We start from the raw sequence: 24,109 nt of genomic DNA on the forward strand, positions 1-24,109 counted from the left end.
CTGTCTCCGGGAGACACGGCGAATACAATACTTCCGCGATGCGCGCCCCCGGCGGCGCGCATTGCGGTAGTAAACACCAGGCCGTCCAGGGACGGCCAGGCGAAGGAACCCGCCCGCTCTAAGGCCGTCATTCGGCTATAGGGCGGGCAGGAGGAGGTTAAATGGTTAAACTGAGAACTCTACACACTGAGTTGAGTTCATTCATTTAAGTGTAAACATTGTATCTTTTTGATCTTTTCTTGGCAGACTGCCCAGGGAGGAGACAAGTTGCTTCACTCAAGTCTCCAGGCAACTTGCACTGACTTCTATTACTGAAGTCATTTGCAAGTCGCGCTGAATATATCATCGACCTTTTTTAACAGCACAATCGGCCGATTAATTAAAAAAAAAACGCCAAATATCGGCCGATATATCGGTCGACCTCTACTTGTGACTTGCATAATAAGGGATCTTTTGGATTCTATAAGAGGCATATTTTTAGTAGTGGTGGCAGTGAAGGAGTGTTTCCTGATTTGCTGGATGTCTGAGGACTTTAAGTTTTTTATTAAACCCACAATATTAAAATCGGTCTGTATTTGCAGTAAAGCAGTGGTTCTCAACTAGAGGTCGACCGATATGGGTTTTTCTCGATGCCGATATTTAGAAATCGAGGCGGCCGATATATCATGGGGTTTTTATTTTTTTTTGTTTTGTTTTTTTTTTTTTTATCCCCCTTCATCTCATAAAATCTAACACACCTTTTCCCACTGGGGTGTTTTTCAGGCGCTTTTGGGCTAAAAATAGCGCCTGTAAAGTGCCTGAAAAACGGCTCCCCTGCAGTCTGTGTGGAAGCCCTAGTGCTTTCACACTGAGGCGATGCTCTGGCAGGATGTTAAAAAAAAATCCTGCAAGCAGCATTCCTGCACATTTATATTAATGGGCACCACTGCCGAAGCACATACAATTCGATTTGGCAGCGGTGCTTCACGGGCACATTTAACCTCTTCCTCGGCCACTAGCTGGGTTATATGCGCCCCACTATCAGCCGAATAGCGCCGCTGAAATGATGGTAAAGCGCTGCTAAAACTAGCAGTGTTTTACCATAAACGCCTGCCCGCTCCAGTGTGAAAGCAGCCTTAAGGCCGGGTTCACACTGCTGCGGGGGGAGATCCGGATGTGATTCGCACCCGCACTGCAGTGCAAATCACATGCGATCTCCGTAGCGATGAGAGTTCAGCCATACAGATAGTATGGCTGAATTCGCATCGCTCCCGCAGCAAACTCGCACGGGACCCTTTTTTTGGTCCGCAACAGAATCGGATCGCATGGGGGTTCACACCATGCGATCCGATTCCTGTGCGAGTCGGCAGATCGCACTGCGATATGCGGACGGATCTGGGGGTGTCATTAACATATCATTGACACTCCCAGCCGGCCGCATAGGGCAGTGTGAACTGCCGGCGGGAGTAATGCGATGCGGGAAAACGCCGCGGATTCGCTGCGTTCCCGCATCGCAGCGGTGTGAACCCGGCCTTATAAGTGATACAGAAAATTTCTTACATTTACACATTAAACAAAACAAACCTCCAATCAGTTTACTTGTATGTATGATTTAGATTAAAAAAAAACAAAAAAAAAATAACTATATATTAACCACTTTCAGACCGGACCATTTTGCTGGTAAATGACCAGAGGTCTTTTTACACTTTGGCACTGCGCTGCTTTAACTGGTAATTGCGCGGTCATGCAATGTTGTACCCAAACAAAATTTGCGTCCTTTTCTTCCCACAAATAGAGCTTTCTTTTGATGGTATTTGATTGCCTCTGCGATTTTTATTTTTTGCGATATAAACGTAAAAAGACCGCAAATTTTGAAAAAAAAATGATATTTTCTACTTTTTGTTATTAGAAAAATCCAATAAACTCAATTTTAGTCATACATTTAGGCCAAAATGTATTCAGCCACATGTCTTTGGTAAAAAAAAAGTCAATAATTGTATATTTATTGGTTTGCGCAAAAGTTGTCACATCTACAAACTAAGGTACGTTTTCTGGAATTTACGCAGCTTTTAGTTTACGACTGCCTATCTCATTTCTTGAGGTGCTAAAATGGCAGGGCAGTACAAAACCCCCCCAAATGACCCCATTTTGGAAAGTAGACCCCCTAAGGAAATTGATAAGAGGCATGTTGAGCCCATTGAATATTTTATTTTTTTGCCTCAAGCGATTGAATAATGACAAAAAAAAAATTTTTTTTTTTTTTTTTCACAAAGTTGTCACTAAATGATATATTGCTCACGCATGCCATGGGCATATGTGAAATGACACCCCAAAATAAATTCTGCTGCTTCTCCTGAGTACGGGGATACCACATATGTGGGACTTTTTGGGAGCCTAGCCGCGTACGGGGCCCCGAAAACCAAGCACCGCCTTCAGGCTTTCTAAGGGCGTTACAGTTTTGAAGGCCATAAAATGCCAAGATGGCACAAACCCCCCCAAATGACCCCATTTTGGAAAGTAGACACCCCTAAATTTAGGGGTACACTAGTGAGACTAGGTAATAAATGGCGGGTGCCCTGAAACTATAAAAAAAATAACTAACCAACCAGCGTCACCTGTAACAGTTATATGGTGATCACTGGTGAAAGGGTTAACTAGGGGGCAATCAGGGGGCTTTATGCGGTAGTATATGGGGGTCCCTGGCGCTATAAAAAGCTGCGGCGAACCTAAATACCTACCTGCCTAACTAGCGTCACCTGTGACACTAATACAGCGATCAGAAAAACGATCGCTTATTAGGCTGGGTTCACACTGGAGCGATGCGGGAACGCCACGAATGCGCGGCGGGTTCCCGCATCGCATGCCTCCCGGCGGCAGTTCACACTGCCCTATGCGAACTGCTGGGAGTGTCAGTGAAATGTTACTGACACCCCCAGATCAGTTCGCATATCGCAGTGCGATCTGCAAACTCGGATCGCATGGTGTGAACACCCATGCGATCCGATTCTGCTGCGGGCCAAAAAAAGGGTCCCGTGCGAATTTGCGGCGGGTGCGGCGAATGGCTGAACTCGAATCGCACAGAGATCGGATGTGATTTGCACTGCAGTGCGGTGCGAATCACATCCGTTCTCAAACCGCTGCAATCTGAACCCAGCCTTAGTGACACTGGCGACGGGGGGTGATCACGGGGTTAAACCTTTATTGGGGGGGTTAGGGGGGTACCTTAGAACTAAAGGGGGCTAACCCTAACTGCCCTAACAGTTATTAGTCACAAATGACACCCGCCGGGTGATCAGGGGGTTAAACCTTTATTAGGTAATAAATGGCGGGTGCCCTGAAACTATAAAAAAATAACTAACCAACCAGCGTCACCTGTAACAGTTATATGGTGATCACTGGTGAAAGGGTTAACTAGGGGGCAATCAGGGGGCTTTATGCGGTAGTATATGGGGGTCCCTGGCGCTATAAAAAGCTGCGGCGAACCTAAATACCTACCTGCCTAACTAGCGTCACCTGTGACACTAATACGGCGATCAGAAAAATGATCGCTTATTAGGCTGGGTTCACACTGGAGCGATGCGGAAACGCCGCGAATCCGCGGCGGGTTCCCGCATCGCATGCCTCCCGGCGGCAGTTCACACTGCCCTATGCGAACTGCTGGGAGTGTCAGTGAAATGTTACTGACACCCCCAGATCAGTTCGCATATCGCAGTGCGATCTGCAAACTCGGATCGCATGGTGTGAACACCCATGCGATCCGATTCTGCTGCGGGCCAAAAAAAGGGTCCCGTGCGAATTTGCGGCGGGTGCGGCGGGTGTGGCGGGTGCGGCGAATGGCTGAACTCGAATCGCACAGAGATCGGATGTGATTTGCACTGCAGTGCGGTGCGAATCACATTCGTTCTCATAAACCGCTGCAATGTGAACCCAGCCTTAGTGACACTGGCGACGGGGGGTGATCACGGGGTTAAACCTTTATTGGGGGGGTTAGGGGGGTACATCAGAACTAAAGGGGGCTAACCCTAACTGCCCTAACAGTTATTACAGTCACAAATGACACCAATGCAAAAAAAAAAAAAAAAAAAAAAAAATGACATTGGTGTCACTGTGACTGGGGGGCAGGGGTAATTGGGGGGGTGATCGGGGGGTAAAGGGGGGGTGTGAGTGTGCCTGGCATGTTCTACTGTGTGTGTAGAGTGTTGGTGCAACTCACCGATCCGCTCTCCTCCGTGTCGGAACGGAAAATACCGACACGGAGGAGAGAATACATCACTTCCTCTCCTGTGTTTACATTACAGGAGAGGAAGTGATGTCACGGGGGATTTCCATTCGTCGAGAGCGATCGCGAGGGGGTGGCCATGAATGAATGGCCGCCCCCTCATCCCGGATCGCTCTCGAAGAAATGCCGACCGCCGCAGGCACCGGGGGGGGGCCCGATCGGGCCCCCCACCCGCGGGCAGGCAGGGACTTATATATACGCCCATATGCCTGCCCGTGCCATTCTGCCGACGTATATCGTCGTGCGGCGGTCGGCAAGTGGTTAAATAAAAACAGGTAGTCAAAACTTTTGGATGGGAAAAAAAAATGTGCTAACTTTTTACTGTTTTAGGTTTTAATCATTAGTGTGTGTTCCCCCCCCCAAAAAAAAAATTCCATTTGAAAGACCTCTGCGCAAATGCCGTGTGACATAAAATATTGCAACAACCAATATTTTATTCCCTAGGATCTCTGCTAAAAAAAATATAATTTTTGGGGAGTCTGAGTGATTTTCTGGCAGAAAATACAGGATTTTTATTTGTAAGCAACAAGTGTCAGAAAAGATTTAGTCTTTAAATGGTTTAACTGAGATCTCCTACACACTGAGTTGAGTTCATTCATTCAAGTGTAAACATTGTATCTCTTTGCTCTTTTCTTGCCAGACTGCCCAGAGAGGAGTAAAGTCGCTTCACTCAAGACTCAGGCAACTTGCATTGACTTCTATTACAGAAGTCATTTGCAAGTGCCGCTGTAGTTCTAAATCGGGCTTTTTATCAGCACAATCGGCCAATGATGAGTAATTAAAAAACTGCAAATATTGGCCGATATATGGGTCGACCTCTATTGTCAACCCTGGCAAGTACCCTCAACAGGCCATGTGTTGGGAATTTCTCTTAGATTAAATAGCGGTCCAAAACACCAAGCCATTGACACTGATTTAAAGCACCTGTGCAAGATAAAGCAAAAAATGCAAACATGGCCTGTTGTGGTTGAGAACCGCTGCAGTAAAGCATGCTTGTTATACTCGCTCTGCAACCAAGTCCTCTGCATTGTGTTAAAAAAAAAGCTGTTTGATCCTGTCTTTTCTAATCCTCCTTCCACTGATTCCAGAACATGTCTGGATAATACAGAGCCTTTGGAGTCAGGCTGCACATACTGAGTTTGGTGTGCATCGCTAGAGGTGTGTGTGGTTGTTTTTTATTTAATTTTTTTTGTTCCCCCCCCCCCCCCCTCTCCTTGGCACTGTGCTGATCACATGCACTGTCCAGACAAAGGGTCAGGAGTCCTGGACCCTGATAGGACAACTCGGTGCAATATGAAAACTCCTCCTACAAGCTTTACCAGGAACTGATAGAAGTCACAAGACTACTATATACTTCTGATGAGAGGGTATTTAACAGTTTATATTTACTAAAATAATTGCATTTCCATGTTCTGTGTACTTTAGGAGACCAGATATAGTGAATCCATGCTCCTGGGTTTAGTAACGCTTTAGATGATCACAAGAAGTCATTAACTGCTTCGCAACCGCCTACCATAGATATACTGCGGCAGGGTCGCTCTGCTCCAGATCTTATGTACCTATTACGTGATCTAAGGCACGGACATGTGCCACCAGCAGCCCACTCCCGCTGTGATCGCGGGAGCCCAGTGGTGGGTCCCACAGACTGTCCACCAGCACCTGCCGATTGTTCAGTACAAAGGCCAACCAGCTATCTGCCAATGTAAACATGATTGGCGTTCTGTCAGTAGGGAAGGCATTGATCCTGTATTCCTGCAAAACCGCGACAGAACTATGCCTTCCTTTAGTAAAAGCACCTCCCCCACAGTACACAAGCGCTCGATAGGAACACATTTTTTTTAAACCTTTGATTGCCCCTAAGGTTAACCCCTTCCCAGCTATTCAGTGCAGTAAAGGAGATGGGGGTGCTCTGGTGGAGGTGGGTGGCACTTCAGGCAGCACTTTGAGGAGAAGCATCTCTGAAGACATACTGACGCCATCAGCCTTGTGTCCTAGCGTGAACCCTGAACACAGGCCACCTTACTGTCTCTTCGCTCACACACGTATGGAAGAAATACGACAGCTGCTGGACGGCTCTACCCTGCTCTTCATCTGCAGACTGAGCACAGACCCAGATAACAGATGAGGACTCTGTTGACATGCTTTTAATTTTTAAGTGTGTGTGTGTGTGTGTGTGTATGTATGTATGTATATATGTATATGTGTATATGTATATGTGTATATGTGTATATGTGTATATGTGTATATGTGTATATGTGTATATGTGTATATGTATATATGTATATATATATATATATATATATATATATATATATATATATATATATATATATATATATATATATATATATATATATATATATATATATATATATATATATATATATATATATATATATATGTATGTGTGTGTATATATATATATATATATATATATATGTATATATATATATATTCAGGTATATATCTGCTGTATTCTGGGACCTGTGTCCCGTCACCCCCCACCCCCCCCCCCCCCCCCCAATGCTCCGGGGTATACATATGACCGGGCTACTGATGTCTGGATCACAGTATACCGGGCCAGCAACTACCTTGTAACTGCGCAGGAGTAGGTCTGTGATGAGATGTCTCCCAACTCTTCAGGACTGGTAAGTGCGGCTCTCCCCGCTCCCGTGGGGGGAGCAGCTGGGCATTCCCTCGGGGGTCGATTTGGGGGCCACCTCACCTCTATCTTCTCTCCCATGTCCCCATCTCTCCTCCTTCGCTGGGTCTCTCATCTGTAGGGGGCTTTGTGTGGCTAGCGTTGGTCCTTGTCCCGGTCTGGGTGGTCCCAAGAGGTGTCTGTGGAGGTGTTCTGGATTTGTCCTGGCGCTGTCCGGCGGCCATCTTGATTGTGGGAAATGCAGGTTCCCCTTGTGAGCCTCAGCAGTCATCTTCTATAGGATTTTCCTATTAGTTGCATTGGCGGCCATTTTCTTGAAGCCCGAGCGCTCTTTTCACCGCAGTTCTCTTGTGACAGCTTTACATGTGCTCTCACATGCTGTTTCCTGTGTCCACTGTGTATTCAGGACGCTGGATGGCTCTTCCCTGAACGCTGGTGCAAGCCCTGCAGAACATTTCACTGCTATTGGACAGCTGCTGCCGACAGTTTCTTCACTCTGCAACTGAGTAACCTCCTAGGGACTGCAGGCACGGCTAGTAGCATTCACAGAACGCCCCAGGGTGGTGAGTCTGGCGCTAAGTACCCCCCCCCCCCACGCGGCAGCAGGGGGGTGGGACCCTCATAGGACCCACAATAGAGGCGGTGTGTGGAAGGAAAGGTGCACGTAAGAAGTACCTGCCCCCCCCCCCCCCCCCCCGTGTTGGAGCACTTATCACAGCTGTGCGTGATAGCCTGAAGATCCAGGAGCTAGGGGAACCCTCTGCTGATGTACCGGTCCCTTTTGGGTCCCGCAAGCCAGCACGTTCACCTAAGGAGTTCCTGTATTTTGACAAATTCATCTACAGGGAATGGGGTCGCCCGCAAAGGACCTTTTCGGTCCCCAAAAACATGGCGGTGTGTTACCCCTTTGAAGAAAGCCTTCTCAAAAAGGGAGTCGGCTCCTCCGGTCGTGGACTCCCCAGTATCCAGGTTAAATAAAGTAACCACGATCCCAGTTGAGGGGACTCCTGCATTCAAGGATCCCACAGACAGGAAGGTCGAGGCTGGGGCTCGTTCCTTATTTACGGTTATGGGGTCAGCCGTGTGACCTGTACTGGCATCCGCACTGGTGTCGCAAACACTAAGTGGACAAAACTTTTGCACCGCGAATTGGGAGAGCAACAGGCCTTCCCTGTCTGCGTGGAACTAGCAGACCAACTAGTGCAAGGCCTTATGTACGTTTGACGTGGCCATGCATACTCTCCCTCTGTTGTTCAGGGCTTCAGTGTCAGCTGGTGTGCTGAGGCACTTAATTTGGCTAAAATGCTGGTCTGCTGACCAGGCATCCAAGAAAGCCTTGACGGATCTTCCCTTCCTTGGCGACCGGCTCTTTGGAGCCTCGTTGGGTGACATTGTTAACAATGCCACTGATGGTAAGAGTACCCTACTCCCACAGGCCAGGAAGGCAGAAGAGCCACACTGCAGGCAAGGGGGCCCTCCTTTTCCACTCACAATCGGCTTTTTCATCCGCCTGGTGCTTCGGCAAAACTTCCCCAGCCCTACAGGATGCCCATGGACGGTCAGAAGCGTCCCTGGAATCGCACGCCTGCGAACAAAGTGCTACCGCATGAAGGTTTGCCCCCACCCTCATATCGGGTGGGGGGGTTGTCTTCGGGAGTTTGCAGCCCGTTGGACCTCCCAGTTATCTGACCAATGGGTCTGCGATCTGATTTCCATAGGCTACAGGATAGTTTCTCTTGGCCACCAACCAGATTCTTCCCCTCCAGCATACCCGCGTCCCCCGGGAGGCCCTGTTAGGGGTGGTAAGGGACTTGCTGAATCAGGGGGTGCTTGTAACAGTTCCGGAATCGGAACGCTTCCAGGGGTTCTACTCAAATCTATTTGTGGTTCCCAAGAAGGAAGGGGTACGTCCGATCTTGGACTTAAAAGCCCTCAATCACTTTGTAAAAGTGCAGAGGTTCAGAATGGAATCCGCTCGCTCAGTAGTCTCTGCACTCCATCAGTCGGGGAAGCCCACTACCAGTTTGTGGCTCTTCCTTTTGGCTGGCATCAGCCCCCACGAGTCTTTACCAAGGTACTGGCTCCAGTATTGGCGTTGCTGCGACAACGCGGGATCCCGATCGTGGGTTACCCAGACGATCTCTTCCTGGGGGCATCTTCCGCCTCAGAATTAGAGGATGTGGCGATCACTATGCAGACCCTGCAAGAATTTGGGTGGCTGTTGAACCTAAAGAAGTCGGTGGTTGTACCGACTCAGCATCTGGAGTACCTGGGTTTACTATTGGACTCCAGGGAAGCGAGGGTTTTTCTCCCCTCAGACAAATTGCTGACTCTCAGATCTGCGGTCAAGCTACTGATGAGCCGCAAGTGGGCATGGCTCCGCTTTTGCATGCAAGTACTGGGGCTCATGGTGGCCTCCTTCGAGGCAGTCCCTTATGCCCAGTTCCACACCAGAGTCCTGCAGAAGGAGATTTTAACAAAATGGCACAAATCTCTGTTGTCCCTGGATCGGCAGATCCAGGTGAGCTAGCCAGTCAGGGACTCCCTGATCTGGTGGTTGAGGTCCCTGGTGATTCAGTCCGGAAAATCTTTCCTTCCTCTGAAATGGACGGTGATCACTATGGATGCCAGTCTGTCCGGCTGGGGTGGGGTGATGGGGATTCAGTCGGCCCAGGGTCTCTGGTCGACGGAGGAATCCAAGTTGCCGATCCAATCAGAATTGAGAGCGATCAGGCTATGCCTCCACACTTGGTCGAAGTGTCTTCAAGGGCGTCCGATCAGACAACGCCACGGCTGTGGCATACATAAATTCCCAAGGGGGAACAAGAAGCTCAGCCGCTGCTCGAGAGGTCGCTCACATACTTCGGTGGGCAGAGCGACACCTTCCGGCCCTGTCAGCCATTAACATCCCGGGAGTGGAAAATTGGCAGGCGGACTGAGTCGTCAGATGCTGGACCCAGGAGAATGGGCGTTGCATCCAGAGATATTCAGGCTGCTGTGCCTGAAAGCGTCCAATCTTTCACCCTGCTTTACCGTCGCTGGCTTTAACGGTATGGCTATTGAGAGCCAGGTATTGAGGAGCCGGGGTCTGTCGGACTCGGTGATTCCAATTATGCTGCGGGCGTGGAAATCTTCTTCACGGAAGATATACCATCGTACCTGGAAGGCCTACATCTCCATGTGTGAGGAGAGGATGGCATCCGTGCTCCTTTTCTATGTCCAGGATCGTGCTGTTTCTTCAGCAAGGGGTAGACCAGAAATTGGCATTGAGCACCATTTAAGGGGCAAATTGCAGCCCTGGCTGTCTTTTTTTTTTTTTTTTTTTTTTTTTTTTTAGCGAACCCTGGCGTCTTGCTCATTAGTGGGTACCTTTTTTTGTTCAGGGGGTTCGACATGTAGTCCCTCCGGTGCGTCCACCGTTACCCCCATGGGATTGGAGCTGGTTTTGTCAGCGCTTCAGAAGCCGCCGTTTGAGAATATCAGGGAGATTTCCCTGTTGACCCTTTCACAGAAGGTGGTCTTTCTAGTGGCCATCACATCGGCCAGGAGGGTTTCAGAACTGGCGGCCTTGTCATGCAAGTCACCTTATCTGGTCATCCACAGGGATAAGGTGGTGTTGCGTCTGCAACTGTCTTTTCTGCCGAAGGTGGTCTCGGCTTTTCATATCCATGAGTACATTGTATTGCCATCTTTGTGTCCTAAGTCGAAGAACCCCAAAGAGGTGGCCCTTCACGCTCTTGACGTGGTTAGGGCTCTAAGAGTGTACTTGTCTGCCACAGCTCCCTTTCGGTGACTGGTCCGAAGAAGGGTATGGCAGTCTCGTCTGCCATAATTTCCAGGTGGATCAGACAGATCGTAGTACAAGCCTATGCCTTGAAGGGGCAGGTGCCTCCCTTTCCAGTCACGGCCCACTCTACAAGAGCAATCGGAACGTCTTGGGCCTTCCGACACCAATCGTCTGTTGCTCAGGTGTGTAAGGCGGCAACCTGGTCGTCTGTCCATACGTTTACCAAGTTCTACAGGGTAGACGTCATGAGGTGAAGTACAGTAAAAAGGCTTTAATGACTTGGCCTGGTGCCCTCTGCATAACTGGCCCCTGATCAGACAAGGCAGCATAGTGAAATCAGGAGTCGTTGGGGCCCCTTGGGAGCCTCCACCAGGAATTGCTCCCATAAAGCAACCTTATCCAGTGGGTGACTTGGTTTCCTTTCCAATTGGAAGATCCATCAGGACCCCATCATACCAGCAGGGGTACTATATACATCCAGCCATAAGGCTAGAATAATTGCAGAGCAATCTCTACTGGACACCGGGGGAACAGAGGCTACACTTGATCTGATGGAACCATCAGCAGATGTTTAAGCATATAATTTATGCTTAGTTAAACATCGAGTGAAATCCTTGGATGGTAACATGGCAGAGGCTAAATGTGGATGTTGCCTTTTATCCTCCCTACCCCAGGGACATGTGGAGATAAAAAGTCCAAAGATCCAAAGTCTGGTAAGAGGCGTGAGTTGATGTGGGGATGGCCTTTCTGTGAGCACACTTTTTGTTTGCTGATTTTGCACACTGAATCACTGGGATATCTATGTGGAATGTCATTGCATGTGAATCATAATGGTCTGTTATAGAGATAATTGACATTTTACCTATATTACTTTTTCACGTTTTTAATTTTGTATACAAGGTTTATGGATTTGGGATTATTTGGGAAAGCGTCACTTTTGCATGCACTTGTTTTTAGCCAAAAAGCGGTCAGAAAAATCCTGTGAAATTTCAGCAGTGCAAATGGCAATTCCGGGACTGCAGCCTTTTCTTGTCATACGGTGTTTTTTCTTTTGAATACAGTTGCTTGTGTTTTTGAATAGAAAAGGTGGTTGCTTTATTTCTTTAGATTGCTAATCTGAAACAAGTATGCAGTTCTAAAAAGTGAACTTCTTGTTTCAGGTCAGTGATTTAAAGTATTAAAACAAGGGTCTGTATGACAGCTGGGCAACTATAGTTTTCACAAGACCAATTTTAAAAGCAAACTGTTGTGACTGAAAAATGGAGGCTGTGATTTGCTAACCCTGGGCAAATGGATAAATACACGGTTTAACCACTTTAGTACTGTGATATAGCCAAAGGACAGCTACAGTGCGGTCATCTAGTTCTGGGAGGATGTCTTCCCATAACCCTGCTCCCTGTGGCATGCATGCTCCTTCAGACACACCTGATCACAGATGGGGGGGAAGGGGCAATCACATCAGTCCTTTACCTTTTATGATCTGCTGTGTCCAATCACATATAAACAGACTTGGTGGTTATCAGCAGTCCTTTCCTCATGCGCTGTCTCTCTGTATGGAAAGCTTGTCAGCACATTGTTTACACTGATGAGGGCAGTTCTCATCAGTCCCTTGATTATCAGTGCTGTCATCAGCAAAGGAAAAAAGACTTGATTTTTGTTATAAAATTTTGCAAATGGTGTTTTCGGGGCTCGACAAATCCCGGGCGCCAGGTCGCATTTGCGACTAGAATTAGCGACCTGGGGCAGCACAGCTGGGGGTATCCTGTCTCCGTGCACCCCCCCCCCCCCAGCGTGATCGCGTCGGGCCGCGCTGCCGCCGGCCGGTAATTGAGGCCGCGGCTTTGAGGCCTTCTGCGGTCCTATGTTTCCTTCTGGAATCTGGCGCCCTCTAGTGGTGGCTGTTGGTATGACAGACAGCAATGCTAATGGAGCTTTCACTGCCTGCCCATCTCCTCCCCTTTACTTAGAACATTATATATATATATATATATATATATATATATATATATATATATATATATATTTTTTTATTATTCTAACAACCTAGAGAATTAAAATGGTGGTCGTTGCAATATTGTCTGTCACACCGTATTTGTGCAGCGGACTTACAAGTGCACTTTTTTGGGGAAAAATTATTTAATTAAAAAAAAAAAGACCACAGTAAAGTTGGCACAATTTTTTTTTTTATATTGTGAAAAATGTTGCGCCGAGTAAATTGATACCCAACATGTCACGCTTCAAAATTGCGTCCGCTCATGGAATCGCGACAAACATTTACCCTTTAAAATCTACATAGGCAAAGTTTAAAAAATTCTACAGGTTTCATGTTTTGAGTTACAAAGGAGGTCTAGGGCTAGAATTATTGCTCTCGCTCTACCAATAGCGGCGATACCTCACATGTGTGGTTTGAACACCGCTTTTCTATGCGGGCACGTATGCGTTCGCTTCTGCATGCAAGCTTGGCGGGACAGGGCGCATTTAAAAAAAAAAATTTCTTATTTGAACTTTATTTTTTCACTGTTCTTTAACCACTTCCCGACCAGCGCACGTCGACAGAATGGCACGGGCAGGCATATTGGCGTACAGGTACGTCCAATTTTCGATGCCGCCCTGCCATCGGGAGCGTGCCGCCGGCGGCACGCTCCCGCGCTGGTCGGGACCCCCGTGAGTCCAGTCGCGGGACCCGCGGACTCGATCGCCGCGGGCATCCCCGCGATCTTCTCACGGAGCGGCCGAATGGAGGAAATGCTGTATAAACAACATTTCTCCATTCTGCCTAGCAACTAGTGACGCTGATCGCTGCTCCATGTGATTGGAGCAGAGATCAGTGTACACTAAATGAAAGCCCAACCCCCCCACAGTTAGTAACACACCCCTAGGAACACTTAACCCCTACACTGCCACCCACTGGTTAACCCTTTCACTGCCAGTGTCATTTACTCAGGAATCACTGCATTTATATAGCAGTGATTACTGTATAAATGACAATGGTCCCAAAAATGTGTCAAAAATGTCCGATGGGTCCCCCACAATGTCGCAGTCACAATAAAAATCGCAGATCGCCGCCATTACTAGTAAAAAAAAAATAATAAAAAATTATTAATAAAAATGCTATTAAACTATCCCCTATTTTGTAAACGCTATAACTTTTGCGCAAACCAATCAATCGCTTATTGCGATTTTTTTTTTTTTTTTTTTTTTTTTTTTTTTTTTTTTTTTTTTTTTTACCAAAAATATGTAGAATACGTATCTGCCTAAACTGAGGGAAAAAAATATTTTTTTATATATTTTTGGGGGATATTTATTATAACAAAAAGTAAAAAATAATGCGTTTTTTTTTCAAAATTGTCGCTCTATTTTTGTTTATAGCGCAAAAAATAAAAACCGCAGGGGTGATCAAATACCACCAAAAGAAAGCTCTATTTGTGGGAAAAAAAGGATGTCAATTTTGTTTGGGAGCCACGTCGCACGACCGCGCAATTGTCAGTTAAAGCGACGCAGTGCCGAATCGCAAAATGGTCCGGTCTGCAAGTGGTTAAAAGAAAAAAAAAAATTGTCACTTTTATTCTTATTACAAGAAATGTAAAAATCCCTTGTAATAGAAAAAAGCATGACAGGTCCTCTTAAATATGAGATCGGGGGTCAGAGAGACCTCAGATCTCATATTTACACTAAAATGCAATTTAAAAAAAAACAAAAAACAATTCTCATTTGAAAATAAACAAATAAAATGTCCCTCCTAAGAGCTATGGGCAATGACTTGGAGACAGGTGGGGGGCTGGGGGCTATCTTCCCCTCACTCGTCTCCATGTCAGGCCAGGGACAGGTCCGGATTGCCGTTATGGACCTGGCTCCTAACTTTTTTTAGCTGGCTCCTAGATTCCAAGCAAATTTGTCAAGCCCTGGGAGTTTTTTTGTTTGGTTTCAAAATGTTCAGGTTTTTTTATTTATTTTTGCTAAAAAGTGGTGATTACTGCCAAAAAGCTCTGTGTGGTGGGCAATCCCCTTGCAGAGGTTTGTGTTAAACCACTCCCCATGCAGAAATTCCATGCAGGTCTCTTGACTCTGGGTAGTGTCTGGAGATTCAGGATAATGCACAGTTGGTGGCGCTCTCATCATGACGTATATCAGATGGCAGTGGAGGTAGCGAAGGTTTTGGTGCTGCATGGTAAAAATAGCAGAGATGCAGGGGCAATCCAGGGCTCTCCACGTGAAGGCGGAGGCGCTCCTTTTTTTAGGGAAATTTTTCATGGGATATAATGGGGTGCCCATCAGACAGCTACATGACATGGACAATGATGATGTATAGAGTATGTGATTGGAGTGGGATTAACCGGCTGTTATACAATTACATTTGTAGTGTAGCTACACAGGTGAATTGTCCTCTTACCCCCTTTAGGCCTCTTTCACATTAGTGGTTTGATCAGGTTAGTCTTTCAGGCAGACCTGATGAGACCCTCTATTCTCTATGAAGCGGCATATGTAAACCGACTCCTGTTCGTTTACATCTGCCTACCTCCAATCCGGTTTGGCATAAACAAACGGAAGGGAATCTGTTCCCCTCTGACTGCCCATAGAGCAGAGCAGGCTGTGTCCGCTCTGCATGAGTGGACAAAGGCCTTTCATTCGCCTGCTCAGCTCAGTAGATCATTGGACAGATCCCCCTGCTGAGAAAACCATATCCAGCCTGTGTGAAAGGGGTCTTAAAGTTGGTCTTTGAAGTAGTGGGTAGGTAATGGGGGCTTGCTCTTGCGTAGGGATGGGCTTAGTCGTGTTCGGATCCTATTCCCAACCCACCTGAGCAGTCGCGCCAGGAAACAGTCACAGCACACTGCCAGTCATGAGCAGCCTAGATGGGCTGTGGTGTATGTGCAGCTGCGGGTCGGGAAATGCCTCGCTGCCTATGATTGGTGGTATGCAGTGACTGCTTTCTGGTGGGATTTCTCAGGTGAGTCTAGGATCTGAATACCCCTGAGCCCACCCCTACTCGAGTATTTTATGTTCTAGAATAGTATGGATGATGCTGCAGTTTTTAGAATTGATAATTCTTTATATACGGTTGTTGTCCTCAGACACCCTCTAGTGATGTGTCATGTTTGATATCTGGGACGTTAACTTTATTACAAGATCTAACCCTAGAATGATATACATGCACACTTTTTATTTTATTTTTTTATACTGCTATTTGGTTGATGCAGCTATAGAAGTGGACCCAAAGGGTCAGATGTTTCCAAGCTTAAAGCTGCTCAAGCAATAAAGTGATGACCATGGTACAGCCCAATAGCCAGACATGGACATATATGTTTAGAGGTTGTAAACTCTTCAAAAATAAAACCTGTATGTCCATGTCTGGCTATTGGGCTGTACCATGGTCATCACTTCAAATTGGGTGTATTCAGACATTTTTAGATGGGTTTAGAAGCTTCCAAGTGTGGTGTTTTGGTTTCCCCAGAAGCTTGTTTTCTGAATCTGATATATATATTATAATTTTCCTTCATCCTGTAAACACTTAATAAGCCGGTACACGCCTATGTGCAAGGACACATAGGCTTTGATAGAGGTGCTTTTACAGTCTGAAAAAGTCAAATGCCTGTAAAAGGTGTTTTAGAAGCCCTAAAACAAGTGCATCTGTGTAATCGTGCACCTCCAAGTCGTTCACTTTGGTTATACAGGAAAAATGAAATTATCCTCAGTATATTCAGTACCTCACTTAGGCATACGTTGCAAGTGCCTTTTGGCATAGGGGACCAGCTGATTTGTAATACTGCTTCTGAATGGTGGCTATTAATGATGGCTCATGGTCTGCACCAAGCAAGTCCCACTATTTTCCAGCTACATCAGTCAACAATCCATGCCCCAGCTGTGAACAAGCACTTAATACTGAAGTATAGCCTTAGTACATGAATAGACCCAGCTATCCGTTGCAACCAAAATATCAAAGTTAAAATAGTGTACTTCTCAGTCCAATAGGTCATTGATCAGCAATCATGGCTCCTCTATGTCCTAGTCCATCACTTGATGAATCGGTGTTAATTCGCACAAAAGAAGATGTAGCCAGTTAAAGGTCCACCTGACCGGTTTTTCCATAACACCAGCTGCATCAGAGGCTATAGCGGCTGTCTGCACAGGCTGCAGCACAGTATCACTGATATTTTACAAGGTAACAACTGTTTGCAAAAGCATTTTTGTGCACACAAAGTAGATTTATCCTTTTGTGGCGTATTATTTTTACAGTAAGAGTTTTGTCCTTGAAGTAGTGAAGTCTTAATCTTTGTGCTCTGCATACTTAATTCCTTATTAGGAATCTGTTAAAGGAATATAGCAATTGCAATATTAACTTGTTGAATTTTCTTTCCTGCAGATGGGGTCGTGGATTTGGACTTTTGGGTTCCATTTTTGGAAAGGACAGTGTAATGAATCAGCCAAACAGTGTCTTTGGATTTATATTTTATTTACTACAGATGCTTCTTGGTGAGTATTTGTAAAAAGTATACATATGTAAGTATGAAGGCTAACCACAGTGGTTACATGGAAAGAAGCTGCGCTATAAAAGTCTCAATCAATCAAGTTAAGTCATATGAAAAAGTCCATAATAAAAATATATATATTTTTTTTTCTTAATGGCACCACAGTGATTACACACAACAGGAGAGTGCCCAACCACCGTAAAAAGGACCTGCTTACCAGATGGCAGGCATAAAGTGCGGATGGCTATAACCCAGCCGTGGACTTTAGCTTGCAGATGAAAATCTAATCGGTTCCAGCAGACTGGATGGTTACAAATCTCTCTCTCTCACAGTCTATGGAGTCCATTTTTTCACTTGGTCAAATAACCCCAAAAAAAACAGACCATAGCGTGATAGTCTACAGTGTTTTATTATAAAAAAAGGTAATGCATCTGTAAAAAGAATATTTTGCATGGGTTTAAAAGTGATGCCGGCCAGCAGAAAACTGAGCCCTTCCTCCTAGTAAATTGAATGGGGACGTCAGTACGTACCCTCCCAGGCGCCTTTTGTCATATGAGACGTTGTCAATGGGGAACATAATGACTCGCCACCTTTTTATAAAGGGCTAAGCCTTGTTCCGAGTCACGAACGCACCGCTCAAAAACACCATATTAAACATGGGCAATTATCCCCTATTTCAAAGGATTAATAATATCAAATTCAAACGGCTTTACAATAATGGGGAAAAGTAAAAATATATAAAAACATCTCATATAAAATGAAAAGAATAAAAAGAAAGATGGGAGAGAAATGATAATTAAACTCCCATCTATATAGTTGTAAATGCACCAGAAAGGAAGTCCGATGATGAAACATCCATAATTGACTACCTTCAAGTCAATATAATAGAGACCCCATACCCCAAAAGAGTGACATAATTATATCAAATATATCTATATCGTGACCAAAAATAATAGTGATATGCATTTATAATTGTCAGTGTTAATCTCCAAATTAGTATTTTAAGGTATGCAAACATAATATAAAAGTGACTATATTTAAATATATCAAAATGTACATAAAATATAAATGTTGTAAATGGCCATAGTGAATTATAACTAGTGTGGCTCATTAAAATTGTATTTTTATTAAATTACTAATTAAGTACATAACTAACCGAAATAGTACCCGCCTTAATGAGAAATCATAATGGAAAATCAATTCCTTAATTATTTTAGTGAATTAAAAATATTAAATGAAGATATAATTTGTCTATTTAATATATTTTATACCCATAAAATGTATAAGGGAGGGAAAAAAACTTATTGTACCATATACTGGTGTTCCCGAATGAATTTACATTCAGGCTTATGAGTTATCAATAAAAGCATTCACATCAGTGTCAATATTCAACCCATATGGTACACAGGTTATGAATCCAAGCCATTTCAAGTTTAGATCTCTCCCTCACTAGCGAGCTACCCCTCCAATGGGGACTAAACTTGTCTATGCCAAGAAAAATGGTCTTAGAAGGGTCCTTATTATGTTCAAATAAGTAGTGCTTTAATACAGAGGTTTTTAAAGCCCATCTTGATATTGGTGTTCGTTTAGTCTGGCCTACATATTTCAGGCCACAGGGGCACTGTAGCACAAGTGATGAACGGTTTTATTGCGTATTGTCTGTGCTAGTGGAGGTAAAAGTTGTGGTTCGTCTATGGGAACATGCACTCAAAGAGCATAACCTGTGTCCTCTGCACTGGTAAAACCCTGTTAACTGATTTAAAAAATGTAATTTCTCAATGGGTTGATTAAAAATATTTGAGGCTATTTGATTTCTCAAGGAGTGGGGCCCCTTTAACACAACACGAGGTTTATCGGGCAATACCTTCTGTAGGACCCCATCATTGTTGACAATGTGCCAATGCCTATAAACTAATTGTTTAATACTTTTATGTTGTAAAGTGTAAGTGGTCACAAAAAGGACTCCAGAGGAAAAGGTCTCATTCACACGTGGCTCTATAAGTAGGGCATCTCTACTCCTATCCTTAATTGTTTCTAATGTCTCGAGGGGACTCGCTTGAATATCACTTTTCCAGCAATCTATTTGTTAAAACATCAGCCTGCACCAAAAACTCACTTTTGTCAGAGAAATTCCTTTTAAGTCTCATTTGGGACTGAATTTGGCCAAGGACGATGGTGAAAATTGTCGGAATAAATTAATTTCTATCTGTACATTTAAAAAATGTAGATGTAACCAACATGTCTCCCCAATTTGAAATTTTTGAGGTCCAGAAAGTTGCTTTCAGTTTGGCTCCTCTCATAATTTTAAATGTCTACCTCCTTGATTAACATTAAGGGAAAAAGTTTTTTAATTGCTGGGCCCCTGGATTGCAATCATACCACCCTAAATATATATTGTGTGCCACGTCCTTTTCAGACACATATATGAAAATGTAACAAATCTTTTTATTAATGCATATTACAAAAATCTACAAAAAAGTTCCAAAGACACAACTCATTAAAGTGGTTGTAAACCCTTACAAACCACTTTGACCTACAGGTAAGCCTAGATTAAGCGGCGATATGCCGCCATTCGTGGCATATTGTCGCGGTAAACGGCCATATGCCATAAGTGGCGGCTCCCGTGCGCATGCAGGGAGTGACATCATCGCGGCTTCGCCGAATGACAGCGGCGGAGCAGCGAGACCCACCTAGAAGATGGATGCGCCGGACTACAGGGGACAGCGGTGACTTCGCTGGTCCCTGTCTCAGGTAAGTGACACATAATAGACTACTATGCGATGCATAGTAGTCCATTATGCTTTACCTTTGCAGGGAATGAAAGAGGAAGTAAACTCATCAGGGTTTACTTCCTCTTTAAAAACCCATTGTGTTATATATGTTCAAAAAACGGGCCCATGACTTGATCCTAGCATACAGCATTATGTCATATTATTCTTGTGGGAGGTTATTCAAACTATAGTTACACAATCACACTGGTATAAGACATTGATTGCTGAGATGTGTTCATGGGTCCTGGAAATCTAATTTAAATTATGGGTGAATGCTCGACATGTTTCGTGATGCTATCGCTTCCTCAGGAGTCTGAGTAGAAGATACATTTATTACATACAATGCCAACTAAAAATTGCCATATACTTATTCACAATAAGGTGTTTGATTAGATCTGAACAAGTGTCTTTGATAGCCACTCACCACTCTAAAAACCATAGTACACATTCAAGCTCGTCTCAGGTGCCCTGCCAGGTCTCTGCTGCCTCATAACCCCGTTGGTGGAATCATAAAGGGGAGTCACTGCAAGAGTGACCCCCAAAGAAGAGATAAAGGGAGAGACGGACCGAAAATTTCAAGGAAGCAAGCTAGTGTGCGGAAAGACATTAGCGGGGATGTATCCGGTAACTACAAAGAAAAAGCATATAAAGAAATATATATTCAGAGAGAGCGCTAACCCACTTGGACTAATGACCTATAGCATGTAGGTGACAGGACTAACCCCTATCAATTAACAATGGACTTTCTTGTCACTATTTGTTTTAACCACAAAAACGTGTGTATGTATTAAAATAAATAAAGTTCCTCAGACCAGAGAAGGGGAAAAAATTTCAACTCGGGGGTGCCCAACCTTTTGAGGCGCGAGGGCCACTTTAGCGACCCATCACATTTTTGGTAACTGGTTGTGGGCCACAATGAGCATAAAGGGGGCATCTGTGTCCACTCTGCATACGTATAGCAGACAAGGATGCAGCCCACTCTACCCTAAGAGCCCTCAGATCCGCCCAGACAGAAGACAGATTCCCTCCCCACCCCCCTTTTTAGCAGATCGGATTGCAGGTAGGCGGGTGTAAACAGACACAAGTCAGTTTTTTACATCTGCCGCTCTATATAGAGGTGAGTGGAGGGTGTGATTGGGTCCGCCAGAAAATACAGGCGGACCCGATCGTGTGAAAGGGGTTGAAGGCTGCTTTCACATTGATGCACAGCGGTTTACCTGCACCTCGACTGACCTCAATCTTCACTTCCACAGGATACCTGCAGCTGGCTGCTGCTGTCCCGCAGGTGATTATGACTGGTGGCTGCTGCTTGCTGTCCTCCAGGGCCAGTACTACGGGTGGGTGTTGGGACTGCTGTCCCAGATCGTGGGTTCCGGTGTCCCTCCATCCCAAAGCATCAGTTTGACAGAAGCATGAGGCTGCAGTAGAGAGTAGAGCCGATGTTTCCTGTCCCAGGCCGAGTACATTTGGTATCGCTACACCTGTGATGGAGCCGGTGCTATACAGGAAGCATCGGCTCCGCTTCCTCTAGTGGCGGCTCAGTTCTTCCCTGATGCTCGGAGATGGCGGGTCTGGAAACCCGCAATCTGCGCTTGCCGACCCCCCCCCCCCCCCCCCCCCCCATATCTCAAAGCATGACTTAGTGGGCCATATCAGAGGGCGGGACTGGTAGAGCACCCCTGATTTATGACTTAGAATGGTATGCATGGAGCCTTCAAGTCTCTTAAAGTGGTAAGCCGCCTTATAGGCTTACCTGTAGGTAAAAGTAAAAGACTATACAACCGCTTTAAGAAAAATCTGTCTACCAATATGAACTCGATTTAATCTTAAGAGGAGAGGGGGAAAAAAACAGCAAAATGGCTCCTATGTACACACAAAAAATGTAAAATAATATTTTGGCCTACTAAATGAATCTTAACTTCTAGTTCTGATGATGCTGAATAAACTAAATTATGAAATCTGTTTTCTATTTATCTTTTAGATTTTTAATTCAAAAGCATTTTATTGGAATAAATTTGATAAAAATCAAAATTAGTTTTGCCTTTTTGTTTTTAAATTATTGATTTTTATCTACCCTGTTCCTGAGCCCATGCTGTGGTGTCAATCACAGAACCGTGCCTGTGTAGTGCAGGGCTGTCTGAAGATCACCGGCATCCAGTATTGCATTTCCGCCTCGTCCCTTGCACACAAATTTCTCCTGATCCTCAGAATCTGGTAGTATATACTGTGATGATATATTTAGTCTCTGCAATTTTGTGTTGAACTCTCTTTTGAAATTGTTTGCCAATTTTTATATGCAGTTTTTCACAGCTTGGTCAAACTCTACCCAAGTTTACTGATACACTGACTCTCTAACATGCTCTTTTTATACCCAATCATGTTACTGACCTGTTGTCAATTAACCCAATTAGGCCCCGTTCACACCAGTCCGATAAGGTCCGTCTGTCAGTTTTTCAGGTGGACCCTCTATAGAGCAGCAGATGTACATGTTCATGTCTCAGATTATACCTGCCTACATCCAAACAGTTGTGCTAAAAACAGAATAATAGAGATCCAATCCCCTTTCATCTAGCAGATCTGATGGAAGTCGGGTGTAAACAGGTGGTCCATTTATATTTAACCGCCCATAGAGGAGAGCAGGCTGGGTCTGTGTCCGCTCTGCAGAAGTGGAGCGGACACAGACCAATCATCTGCCTGCTTAGTGGGGATCAACTGACAGATCCCTCGTTGAGCATGCGAACTGGTGGATTCAGCCATGTGAAAAAGGACCTTGGCTGCAAAAAATTTTTTTAAGCTCTTCCTTGTTAGTACACTTTGCCAGCTTTTTGTTGACCTGTCCCAACTTTAATATTGGTTTCAGATTTGCTAATCACTGCATTCTGTTTTTTATATAGATTTTTACATGGCGTCCCAACTTTTTGGGAATTGGGGTTGTATGTTAGTATTTTAAATATAATTCACTGGGCAGTCCGAAACCAGTGGAGGAGGTGGCATGCACTTAATGGTTGGCAAGGTAGATGAGCCTGGTAGCATTCATAATAGACTGAAGTGCGTAATTGCCTGTGTAGAAAGGTAGGTCTAGGAGAAGGGAGTTACAATAGATAAGATGAGGGACGACGAGTGAATGAGTAGGTTTAATTTACTCTTTTCATTAGTTAAAAGGTGCAAATTTTAGAGATGTTAGAGGAAATCTTTTGACAGTGATTGATCTGTTTCAGCCCCAAATCCAGAGTCTAGGACTACACCTAGTAACCTGACATGATGGGAGGGGCTGATAGTTCTGTTTTTGATGGAGAAGTCAGGAAGGAGGACATGGACAGATGAATATTACAGCTTAGTTAAAAAAAAAAAAAAAAAAAAAAAATCTGGTTTGACATCCATGCTGATACGCCAGTTAATAATTTAGTAATGCAAGAGCAGACTGAAGGAGTAAGGTGAGCAATAGCGAAAAGTGAATCATGAATTGGGACTTTAACCTCCTCCCACCCGACCACTGTATAGAAACTGCCAGGTGGGTGTCTCATCCTGAGTGGACATTCCTGAACCCCCGGACATGACGCATCTTGGATTGGAGGGCTCTGTGATTGGCATATGTCCCAGTGATCATCTGGCGTGCATGGCTAAGAAAATTAGAATACGCTCTCTCTGTCAGACTTGGATAGCGAGTGAGCCAGTAGAAAGCAGTAGCTCTGAAATGGAAACTGAGGGGGACAGAAACCTAACGGAGGCTCAGGAGTTTTCAAAAATGTGATGGGTAGTTGGGAAATAGTGTAATTTTATGCCTTTTTAGAATGCCTGGCGGTGCTACTTGAATGTTGGGCCTCTGTATGTGGCTAGGCTGTGGAAAAGTCTCTCACCTGTGGTATCGCCATACTCGGGAGTAGCAGAATGTATTTTGGGGCATAATTTTTGGTATGTACATGCCAAGTGTTAGCAATATCTTATGAATTAACAACTTTGTGTTAAATTCTTTATCGTACATCATGGGACACAGAGCACCATATTAATTACTATGTGGGTTATAGGCCACCTTCAGGTGATGGACACTGGCACACCCTAAACAGGAAGTTGCCTCCCTATATAACCCCTCCCATACCAGGAACAGCTCAGTTTTTTTCCCAAAGTGCCACTGAGGCCAAAGTGGATGTTACCAGGGCCTCCTAT

At 44.9% G+C, this 24,109-nt stretch overlaps 1 protein-coding gene across 2 annotated transcripts in view; it reads left to right on the forward strand.

Annotated features, from left to right (window-relative positions):
- VKORC1L1 (vitamin K epoxide reductase complex subunit 1L1) overlaps positions 1–24,109 on the forward strand; it is a 96,336-nt gene that overhangs the window by 16,319 nt on the left and 55,908 nt on the right. For both annotated transcript variants that reach the window (XM_077482269.1, XM_077482268.1), the window contains exon 2: positions 17,069–17,178. In XM_077482269.1, the coding sequence (XP_077338395.1) occupies positions 17,069–17,178 (110 nt within the window). The remainder of the gene's footprint in view (positions 1–17,068; positions 17,179–24,109) is intronic.

This window comes from Lithobates pipiens, unplaced genomic scaffold, assembly GCF_037356315.1.
Source record: "Lithobates pipiens isolate NorthernLeopardFrog02 unplaced genomic scaffold, aLitPip1_a1.2 Scaffold_16, whole genome shotgun sequence".
NCBI lineage: Eukaryota > Metazoa > Chordata > Amphibia > Anura > Ranidae > Lithobates > Lithobates pipiens.